The 12296-nt window shown below is 35.4% G+C and overlaps 1 protein-coding gene across 3 annotated transcripts in view; it reads left to right on the top strand.

Annotated features, from left to right (window-relative positions):
* The window catches only part of LOC134853992 (uncharacterized), a 44231-nt gene that overhangs the window by 16962 nt on the left and 14973 nt on the right, over positions 1–12296 (top strand). For all 3 annotated transcript variants that reach the window (XM_063870041.1, XM_063870044.1, XM_063870042.1), the window contains exons 4-5: positions 1188–1419; positions 3114–3445. In XM_063870041.1, the coding sequence (XP_063726111.1) occupies positions 1188–1419; positions 3114–3445 (564 nt within the window). The remainder of the gene's footprint in view (positions 1–1187; positions 1420–3113; positions 3446–12296) is intronic.

Here is a 12296-nt window from a genome sequence, read left to right on the forward strand (position 1 = left end):
CGTAAAACAACAATAAAACTTGCAAGATGGAGGGGTAGTGGAAAAGAGTCGCCGAATATTCTGATTCCAGTATGTGGTTGCTCAATGTTCTCAAAAAATTGAAAATGGATTTTTGTTTCAAATTTTTCATTGGATTCTTTCAACGTTGTGACAATACCTCCCTAAAAACTTCATAAAATAGTATAATATTGAAAATAATTTTTTTCTGAAGTTTTTAAAAATTGGATTGAGCGTTCACACTGACTCTCAGTTTCTTATCAAGTCGTAAACTTATTCTGAAAAACGGAAACATTTACGTCCGTTTTTCGTGACAGAATCCGATATACACCTGTTACGACAACTTTTATATGATCCCATTTTTAATACTCTAGACCTCTTGTCGAGGTTGTTGAAATAGCGTGACAAAAACGCCCTAGGCTATAACTCGCGCTTAATATGGAAGAAAATTGATGTTAACGAAAACAAAAGAGTTGAATCTGCAAAAAAATCGCATAACCACTATGCGTGGTCTGTTTGTTTTTTTTTCCCAGCAAATTTTGACTACCTCAAACGAAAGCTCATAGGTGTCAAGTGTGGTTTAATGTTGAAGCCATTTTAGCCATGATTTGTATTCTAACAAAGTTGTCTCAGTGTCGAGAAAAATTGGTCTGAATGTATTCGTTTTTCAAATCAAATTAGGCAGTGGCTAGGCTGACAGCGGAATTCGATTAGAAGCTAACCACCAAATATTATTCTGCTGCAATTATAACATTAATTTAGTTATTATCAACCACGCATTCGTTTATATTTTCAATCGCTTTTTCTAGAAAAATAACAGGAAGTTTTGAACAAATATTTTAAAAAAGTTTTAATAACTTCTTTTGATTTTTTTTCTTGTTTTAGATATATTATTTCTGAATTTAGTGTCGTCACAACATTCGCACTAATTGCACAGCAACCGGCTATTCGTGTACATTAAGATTTAGCTAAAGTTTTTTAAGTTTTTTTTTTTTTTAGCATCATTCAGTCGCCGTATAGAGGCAGACGCTTGGCAGATCCGAAGATCAGACGATCCCATTGTTAATCTATAAAAATTGATTTTATATAATTTGAATGCATGTAAATGTAAATGTATAAATTAAATGTATTATTGGAGAAATAAATTTTTACTTTTCTTCATTAAAAATGGGCATTTCTGATGCTTGCAGGGCGAGAACGAGAGTAACAGTGGTGGTTTTGACGGAGACACCGTGACAGTCATGCAACAGCCGATAACATCTTCTGTCCCAACTCAAAGAGGGGCCGAGGATTTTGTGGGTGGGGGCATGGATGTGTTTGGAAGACAGATTGGTAGTCCCAATTTAGGGGCGCCCAAAAAACGCGGGAGGCCACCGGGATCGAACTGGCTGCGCCAACAGAGGGATTTCATGGCACTGCAAGGTAAGAAAAGAGCTATTACTGAATTGTTTGATTGGGTCTAAGCTCCTCCGAGCCCTCATAAAATTTGGCTCCCCTAACATCTCAATAGGAAGGCATACTCCACTTTCAAACAGCAAAATTTTACAGGTCACGAAAAACGTGATCGACTTCTAATTTCGAAAATGGAAATTAATTATCAGATTTCCCTGCGAAATAAAAGTTTTACCTATTGATATAATTTTCTCAAATTGGGTTAATTTTATCATGGGTAAAAAAGTATTTATCATAAATTGTTTGTGAAATTCAAAAGCTTCAGGGGAAGGTATTGTTTCTTTAAAATTTGAAAGCTGAAGTTTTTTCAAAAAACAAGTCAGTTTTTTTTGTTTCCTTGCCTTCATTATTCTTTTCCAACTTTCAGTTGGCTATGTTTATCAACTATAAGCGTATTTTTAATTGCTTAAAAAATTCAGGGGCGGATCTAGGACTTTCCCGAGGGGGGGGGATTGACGAAAAACACGATTTTGTCAAAATTTTCGGCCTTTTTGGCCTATTTTTTCAAGTTTTCTGCGGCGCAATTTTAGTAAAAAATTGAGTCCTTACAGTGTGTCAATAATTTGATTTTTTTTTGAAAATCCGCCCCCACCCCTCAACATTAGTATAGATTCGCTTTTTTTCGGCGCACGCTCTCTCTGAAAATTAGTATATATTGGCGCCAAAGGCGCCGTTAGAAAAATTTTAAGGTCAGTCAGCCACAAATGGAAACCTCAAAATAGTACAAAGGGGGGAACCTTTGGGTAGGTAGGGTGTCGAATCCCCGAGAGAAGGGCGTCCCCCTCCCCCCTAAATCCTCCGCTGCTAAATCCGCATTCAAGGTCGCCTCTATTGTCACTAACAACAACGTTTGGCTCTTTTTCCTTTTCCCTCCCACCTCAAACGAGCATGAATTTTATAGTGTAACGAGTGATTTTACAAGGTTAATGATGAGGACCAAATATGTTTGTCATGGCTTAATTAGTCTACATGTCAATTTTCATGACAATCGGACAATATGAACAAAAGTTTTACTTGTAAAATTTTGCAGGTGGGGGGAAAAGGAAAAAGAGCCCAACGTTTTACTGCCGTGATGATTTAAATTGGAATAAAAATAAATTGAAATAGTCAGTGAAGATATTTGAGAAGCAACATCTTCGTCATTTCGGAAGCGCACATGCTTAAAACCAGTTAAATACTTGATTTTAACACATGATCATGAGGCCAACCTGGCCAATTTCTTGTGACATTTTGTCTTGATGGGCGCTCTCAATACGAAGGAGGCAATTGCTTGCGTAATTGTATTCCATGCATTGAACGCCAAAATTGAAAAATGCTTTTGCTCTTCAAGCAATATTTTCTAAACAAATCTAAGACGAGAATTATTTTTCATAGATAAAAGGTTGAGTTGGTTTGGGTGAAAATTAAAAAAGTAAATTTTGAACACAACTTGTTTCAACGTCTATCACAAGTTCGAAAATAGCCTTAAGTTAAAAATGATATAAACTTCGTTTGTTTTAGGGTTGGCATGCTTTGAGCCTAAAAAAAATCTGCCGACTTGTTTTTCGCATACTACAGATGACTGCTGAATTTTTATATATTGGCTGCAAAAAAATCAAGTAGACAATGTTTTAAGTTTTATTGATTTTTTAAATAGTTTTATTGAGCAGCTTTGATTTATTCAGCTTCGCTTTCAAACTGCGACGGTGACTCCATGCTTCCAACTATGGTCCCACCCACCTCACGACCTTCAGGACCCTCGACCGGTTCAACTATGGACCAAAGGTCAAACGGTGTTCACGGGAACAGTGGCGTCGGTCTACCTTTTGGCTCTGGAATCCGCAAACTGACCGCGGCTGGCAACTTTCCGAGACCGAGGGGGCGTCCGAGGGGGAGTTTCAGCAGTGTGCGGCGACTATCGACTGCGCGGGAGTACCTCGAGTTCACAAGAGCCTACCACCAGTTGCGAAATCAGATGAAGTTCGCTAACAGGATGAGACTTCCGGCTGACTACAAGGTTAGAATTTGGAGTGTGAATAATCCAGTCCAAGTGCAAAAACAGACAAAAATAAGCGGAGTACATAAACCATCAAAAAAAATGTCGAAATTTGCACGATTTTCGCAAGTGATAAAAAATTATTATCTAATTATTATACAACTACTCGGCATTTTTGGCTGGCTGATACGGTAGCTGGTCTACACTTCAGCTGTTTCATAAAATACCCAGTTAGGGGCGCATCTAGTATTTTCTGGAGATGATAATGGATTTTTGAACATTTTGACGAATTTTTTGGACGACTTGACATCTGAGGACCAAATTGATGTTCCCAACTCTCCCAATAAACTATAACTACTTTACTTTCTACTTTGCCCACATTTTTATCGCCTAAGATGAATTAAAATAAAAACAGACTTAAAATTTTTCTTTTGGGGACTTTCTAAATCGTACTTAACCCCCCCCCCCCCCCCCTTATCCCTATGGTAATACTTAAGAATATCCACCCCTATAAATAAATACAGTAAATTAGCACTAAGCTTTCTATTAAAAATTCTAATTTTGCTGCATTCTGATTGGTCGAGAAATGGAAGGGATGGAGATTGTTGAGTAGATCCGGCTTTCTTTATAAAGGAAGGTTTGACCAAAAAATTGGATTTTTTCAGCGGGTACTCCTGTGTTTAAATTAGGAATTATTGGCGCCAAAAGTGATTCCAGAAAACTTTTGGGCTTAGTAAAAATGGACGAGGTAAATAGTAGCAAACGGTGGTCAGGGGGGGGTCAGGGTGTGGAATCTCTGAGGGCGGGGGACCCTTAAAATTCTCCTGCACGTAGCATTTTATCTCACGATTGAATCAAAATGACGTTCATTAATTCCTGGCCGTTAACAGGGGAAGAGTTAGTTTAAAATGCAATAACTATTAACTTATATTTCCCTTTATAATGGCCCTTTCTATGTTGATATGCTAATGATATTGTGGCATCAGAAATTACTTGAATGAACCTTTATGACATTGTTGAGCATCTAGAGGTCAGAATAGCAAGCATCAGTAAAAGATAATTGGTTAATTTACTTACTACATTGATTGCATGAGTACGTCATCATACTTTGTGCTGAAGAACTATCATGGTCTAATACTTTTAATGAACTTAATAGGCCATGAGTGAATCGACAATAAAATTTAAAAATGAAATTGTTTGCAAAAATCATATAATCATATCAATTAGCATCCCTTCCTTCTAAAAAAAAGTTGAGTTTAGCAATTAAAGATCAAAGTGTAAAATTCGATGAATCAAGGTCAGACTATTATATAGGTTGCGATGATTTTTTTCAGGAAATGTCTTAAAATTTGTCCAGGCTGAATTTAACTTTTTCGTGTTTTGACCTCTGATTTCTTCTTAAGTTCAGTTCATTTCCTTTGTTTAAAGAAAGGTAAACTCCACTATCGAACAGCAAAAGTTTGAAGGACACAAAAAACGTGATCGACTTCTAGTTTCGGAAGTGGAAAATAACTTTCACATTTACCAGCAAAATAAAATTTCTTCTTATTGATCCAGTTATCTGAAATCGGTTAGAAGTTATCGAAAAGTACAAATAATAATTAGTTCTAGAAATTCAAAGAGCTTGAAGGGTATACATTTTTTTCTGTGAAATTCGAAAGCAAATTGAAATTTTTTCACAAAAAAAAAACAACTCAGTATTTTGTTCTTTTTGTTGCATTCATCAATCTTTTCCAACTGTCTGTTAGCTATGTCAGGATTTTGAAAATTTAAATATGTTCATTAGACTTGTTTCATTTCGATTTCAGTTAACTCGACAATTGCGAGAAAAAAATTTCTAATTGAAACTAAGGGCGTTTTTTTTGCATTATTTCCAAATGAAATTATGCATACGAGGGTTGTACTTAAATCGGCCGAACCATTGAAGTGAAAGAAGTTGTTATTGTTAACATTAGCTCGTTGTTCGGGTCGCGTCCGGCATGCTCTTGCCGAGTCCAAGGAACGTTGCGACCTCCATCGGTCAAAGCCACACTACATAATTGGTGTCAAAGTAGTCCTGTTTTGGAGATAAATAAATAAACAAGGGGAGCGCTGTGTAGAGGTCAGTGCAAAAAGGACCGTTAGATAAGATTTTTGGGTGTATCTTAAATCTATAAGTATAAAGGTGATAAAAAATTCAGACTTGTTTGCTTTAAATTTTTTTTTGACTGAGTTCCTCTTTATATTTATGATGTTCGGGTGTAGCTGGTGGAGGTGGTCGAGGATGAGACCGGTAACATGGAAAGGGTTTATTGACAAGTAAGTCTTGTGGGCAGATTGTTATGCAAGCAATTTGTGGTGATTTTCGACATTTGCACACTGAATGTAGGTGGTCAATGGAACTCATTTCAAAACTAACAGTCACCATCCGAAGAGTTATTACTAATTGCAGTTTACTTATAGACTTATCACTCAGCGCGTAAGTTCAAGCCGTGCAGACGTAGTGAGTAGTCCAGAATTGGTCTTACTAATGCTCTGTAAGTAATATACGAAATATCTTTTGACTGCCCCCAGCTAAAATCTGCCAGCGCCGATATTCTGCGCATGGCTTTACTTGCTGTGCGCTTGCAGTGCTTAGAAAAAAAGGATTGGATCAAAAAGACTGAATTGTTTGGATAGTTTTTGACCAATAGTAGTGTTAGACTTAACTTAGACATGGTTAGACTTAAATTCCTTGTTATGCGACGTGAAGAGACTTACAGAATATTTAAAAGAAGAAAACTAGAGCTATCTTCTTGTAAAAAAGAAGTGTAAATGCTTAAAGAAGTACTTTTAAAAAAGACATGTACAAAGGTGCAACTTTGGACGAAAGGATGGAATTTATTGGCAAAAAAACTGAAGTTTGACTTCAGGAAGAGAGTTGTGTGCATCGTGCACTTAAAACTTAAAAAGGACAGACGAGAAGACAGAATTTTTAGCGAAGAAGCCTCAACGTACAATTTTGGATAAAGACAATGCGCTTATAAATTGCGTTTTTGCTCGATGAACACTCAGATAGTTTGTAAAATGTTTAAATAGAGTTTCTGTCACTGGTACCTTGAATAATATCCAGTAATGTACGATGACAGACCATGTGAAAAGCTTTAGATAAATATAGGATGGCCAGCACAGTTCATTCGGGTGGTCATTTTTAGTTGAAACCAGCAAAATTTTAAAAATAAGGTTTTCAGGATTTTGATTTGCAGATTTTTCAGCGTAACAGAAAAATTATTTTTTAATCCAGTCATCTGAATTCGGCTTGAAATGCAATCAGAAAAAATTTTAGATATCCGAAGACCTTTACTGTCGAAAGTAATTTTTTTTGTGCTTTGAAACTCAAAATGACATTTTTTGTCGAAAAAAGGACTCAATTTTTCTGTTTTCTTGAGCGTTGTGTCCATTGACACTTTATTATCTGCCTATTGGCTTTGTTTTTTTTAGAACCTCAAGTTAAAAAAATTCGCGAAAAATTGAAGATTTTTTTTGGTTTCATCGTGTCAATAGATACTTCTACAACTGCGATTTGCTAAAACAGCCAACTCACAGAGTTCAGTATTGTCAAGTTAGTCTGCTAGCTGACGAGTATGAAAGGAAGTTGTCTTTTTGCTGGCCTTCCACTTGGTTATGCGCTCGCCATGATTGACCTTTTTATGGATACGGTGTGAGATTGATTGCTCATTAACACAGTTTTGTAGCGTTGGATGGGAGATTTGTTTGTATATCAAGCAGAAATCTGTTGTCCTGGTTATCGATGTATCTTGAAAGCTATTTTTATAAATTTTCAATGTTTCTAATTAATTGAGGAAAATTTGCCTTCAGTATTACTTAAAAATCTCTTGGAAAGCAGCGAAGCGAATTGTTATAATATATTTTCTTTGAAATAAAGCGTCAGTAAGCAGCCAGTTTTTTCCCGAATATGAAAAAAAAAATTGGAGACAAAATAAAATAGACAAACTCAAAAGAGTTTTTTTCTCCAGTTAATTTCATTGCCAGAAAAAAACGGAGTTGTTTCAAGCATTTAAGTCAGTCATTTTTGTTGGTTTCAATGCGTTGATTGATACTTTTCCAACTGTCTGTTGGCCATTTTCAAAATTAATGCATTGCCATATTGTATGCAGCGCTTTCGTTTTTTCTAGTTTCTTAGGCTTAATATATAGTACACTAGCCAGAAAACGACAAAATGCAGCTCTACAAAGTGCAATAAAAAAGTAGAAATAAGTTTCAGCCAAAAATGTGCTTTATAAATAAATATGTATTAAGTACCCAATGATCATGAAAAAATTGAAAGATTTTTAAATCAGTCCCTGGCTCAAACCAGTTTGAAATTTGCGTTATCATTAGCTTTGCTTAGTGTATCTGTGTTGATCTCTTCGAGCTAAGTTAATTGCTTTTATTTTTTTAAACCCAGAGATTAACCGGTTGCTGTACACGAATATTCAAACCAAATTCACAAAAAACTTAGCCACACAAAATATCAAAATATCTTTTTTCCCCGATCTCCCTGTTAGGGGTCAATTTAACTCACCATGATACTGATAGTAATAGATTGACAAAAAAATGTTTGACTCATTTTTCTAGGTTAGAAAAATGTTTTTTTTTTACTGTCAGAATAATATAATTATGCCGCTCAGATCTTTCAATTGTCAATCAAAACTATAAAAAAAACTCAAACAGTAGTTTTCAATGGGCTCATATTGCGACTTAAATGAATCAATATATGATGTATCACCTCAATATTACGATTACGAGGCTTTTCTTTGTGATAAACACATTCTAAACCAAAGAACTTATCATCAATGAATGGGCAGAAAAACAGATTTTCTCAAAATTATCTAATAAAGTCTTTTCCAAAGTAGTTAACTGTAGTCCCATCGTTTTAAAATAATTTCTTTGTCCCCTAGGGTTAAACAAACGCTCATATCACTCAAAGGTTAGAAAATTGTTTTTATTAACTACTGCTACAGTCAAAAAAAATTTTGGAAAAAGAAACAGAATAATATTTCATGAATCATTTATTTTCAAGAAACAACAAGGATAGCTAGTTACAATGCAAGAAGCACAGAATGTTCCGACTATAGTCTTTAAAAAACTGCAACTACTGTAGTTTTTTCAACCTGGTGCGATAAAAGGATCTGACGTAAAGCTATAATTTAGGCATATTCGACAGTCATAGTAGTAAAGGCAAATTGGACAAAAATTTTTGAAGAAAAAAGACTTAAAAAAATTTTTGAAAAAAAAAAAATTTTGAGGAAAACAAAAAATCAAAAAAAGTTTTTTTTTCCATTTTTTTGCAGAAAACTAATTTCAGTTACTTAAAACTAAGTTTTCAGGGCTTAAATTAAGGATAACTAAGTTGTTGTAAGCCTGCTCGCTCGCTTTATTCGCTCAAAAATGAAGTAAAAATCAAAAATTTTAAACCAATTTTTCTCGAGACTGAATAAACTTTTTGAATTTTTTTAATGTCGTTCGAATCACGGCTGAAAGGGCTTCAATTGGCCCATTCTGATGATTCTTTGTGATATCTGATTTTGCGTGGAAAAAAATTACACCCGAATACAAATTTCTTTCACATTTTTCCAATGGTCGGAACAATAAACGCAGTGAAGACCCTGGTTTAAGTCGTGAGTGTTCTTTTTCAGAAAAAAAAAATCTTAAATTTTGTTCACGCTCAAATTTGATGATTCGCGATTTGACTTTAATTTTTTTTCAAGTTCGGTTCACTTCTTTCGTTAAAACGAAGGCAAACTCTACTATTGAACAGCAAAAACAGGATCGACTTCTAGAGGTTCGAAAGTGGATTTTGATTTTCAGATTTCCCAGCGGTATAAAGACTTTCCTATTGATTCAGTTTTCTCAAAAACTGTTAATCATAAATTTTTCTTGAAAATCAATGAGCTAAAGGCTATATTAATTTTTCTTTGAAATTTGAAAGCTGAAGTTTAAAAAAAACAGCGTTCATTAGCTCTTTTCCGATTATCTGTTGGCTATACTCGAATCGTAGAATAAACTGACGCCAATGTCACGTTTTTAAAAAAAATTATGGGTCGGTCGGCATACGCCAATACTTCCTCGCCCTAATTCAGCCCTTCCAAAACTCGCAGTATATTTTTAAAAGGAAACTGAAATTATTCTTGATCTTGGTATGAAGTTCCGATTCATACCGCGAATTTCTTACTTGAAATAATTTCTTCATTCAAAATACCTGCAACGCATTTTCTTGCCCAGGAAATTGATTTCCCCGCAGGACTAACAAGACCGCAGAATTGTACCCAAAATAAACCTGCCATCAAACCCCTCCCCCCCCCCCCCCCCCCGTCTACGAAACAAACCCGAGTTAATGACACCGCCAAATGCTTGTATTTATAACTTCAGAATTTATCGCTGAAATTTCCAAATTAAAAAGAGTGCATGTAGCTTTGTATGGTCATTTTGTATTACCTGATTTTCAGGTTTTCCCGTCTTTTGAAAACTATAGCTGACTTTGAGTTAGTTCGCTCAAGTCTCTCTTGCGCAAAGGAGAGAATAAGTAAGACAGCGGCGGGTTATTTCCTATGGCGTGTATTTCCTTCGCTAATAATTCACATATTGGAAAATCGCGGGGGGGGAATAAATTGCAAAACAGTTTAGGAAAACCCACCCCACCCGTCTTTACCGAGATTGCATTTTGAAATCTATTTTAGCGCCAATGAAGCAATGAAGGTGATTCGATTTTGTTCACAGCTAGGTTTTAATTCCCCCGAAATTCCCAGCTCTATTTTATTTCAGCCGTAGTAAAATCGAGTGCTCTGAATTTTCCCAAGCAGTAAAATCAACCATTCCACAAAATCACCCTTCGCGTTATGTAGTTCTAATTTTTCTTTTTTTTCTCGTCTTTTTTGTTCCTAGCTTTCTAGTCTCTTGTGTTTATCCGGTTTTATTATACCCTTCCAGCCAAAAAGATAACTAACCCAAAATCTAAAATAACCTGCCGCGAATTTGCCAGGCTAGCCTGTTATCCGAAACTACAGAACATAATTTTCCAAAATTCTTTCAAGATCTGGTCCAGAAAAAGCAGAAAAAACAAGTTCCACGTTTTTATTGCTTTTTGTCGATAACTTGCAGACTGAAAAGTAATTTCTTTGTGCTTTCATTTTAAGTGGAAAGGAGCGTTTATTGGTTTTCGTTTCGAGATTCGTTCGAAGTTCGACCGACCGACCCGAACAGATAATAATTTGGCGTCTCTGTACCTGATCAAAAACAAAGGGAGAGACCAAAATTGTTCATCTATTTGTTCTAATTGTTAATACTGAAACGTTTAAATCATTTTCGATCTCCTGGCTGCATATTTCTTAAAGGATCTGATTTTTATATTTGTCTGAGTTTTTGTTTTGAAGTTTGCACTCAAAATGTTATTTTCGTCATCTTATGCCGCAACTTTACGAAACTGGACGTTTTTACAATCTTTTCATGCAAAATCAGAGCTGGACAATTTCGTCTCTGAAAACAATTATGCCCGCAGGTTTTCAGACAAGCTCTCCTATGGCCAAAAAATCACATACTGCTGTAAGTTCCGACAAAAATTTAATTGTAAAGCAGCAATTTATGCCAAATTTCCAAAAGAGCCGGGCCTAATTTCAGTTTACTTGAGTGAAAATCACTGTCACGACTTAGTTGAACCGGAAGGTGCAAAAAATTTTCCCGAGAAATTAGCCGAAAATGTGAGACAATGTTTACTCGATGGATACGGCTCGACAGAAATACACAGACATGTAAACATTGAGTTCCAAGATTTGAAATTGAGCAGAATTCAGATTTCGAACTTGATTCAAAGGACAAAGAGAAAGCTGCATGCTCAAATTATGGCCGAGTACGCGACATTGACCAATAACCCCGAAACTCTAAGTATAAATTCAAGCGGGCATATCTAACACACTGAAATGTTGCTCATGTGGATATGTTAGCTAAATGTTGCAAGTGCATTGATAGAAAATCGAAGTGAATGCGCAGTTTTTATATTGAAATTAAATCGAACAAGACTGCTCGTACCAGGGCGAAGCCCTGAATGTTCCGACTGCCTTTTAAGGTTTTATGGAGCAGTAATAACATTAAAAAATTAAATGTATGAAAAAATAAAATGAAATTTTTTTCTCTAAAATTTGAAATATTTCATGAAAATCATCCCCCACGCCATTTAAATTACAAAAGGATAGATTTCGCTCCTTGTAACCAATCAATTATGGCAAATAAGCTTCTTTTAACCAATTTGGAACGATTTATAAGACGGATTAACTCTCGGCTTACGCGTTAATAGCGAGAAATATATCGCGCGTTAATTGTCCCAAATTGGCCAAAATGGCAATCTTTAAACCCCCATAACTTTATGAAAAATGATCACAGGTGAAATATCTTTTCAAATTTGAGCTCAGGACAACAACACCTTTTGAATGATAAAAAAAATTCCGTCAAAAATGGCTAGTTAAAAAGTCGAAATTTGTCTGAAGAAAAAAAACCCACCCCGATCACAAATATTCCGTTACTTTCAGATCGAAAGTCGGAACAAAAATGCTATTTTTTTCTGGAGAAAAAAATTAGCAGCCGGCAAGAAGGTTTTTTGCAGTGATTTTCTTTCGATCAGCACAAAAATTATTAACTTTCACGTGGCATTCGGATAAAGAAAGCATCAAAAAACTAGTCAGATTTACGAAAAAAACATGAAACTTAAATAAATCGAGTTGGTAAAACTACAACCATCATAAGAAGCTAAGTTCGAGCAGGAGGGATATTTAAAATGCAAACATACTTAAATTATGTCTGTTGCAGTAATTACAACAACAGAAATTGCTTCCAGGATATGAGCCCTGTTAGTATGATTATT

This window comes from Symsagittifera roscoffensis, chromosome 9 (genome assembly GCF_963678635.1).
Source record: "Symsagittifera roscoffensis chromosome 9, txSymRosc1.1, whole genome shotgun sequence".
NCBI lineage: Eukaryota > Metazoa > Xenacoelomorpha > Acoela > Convolutidae > Symsagittifera > Symsagittifera roscoffensis.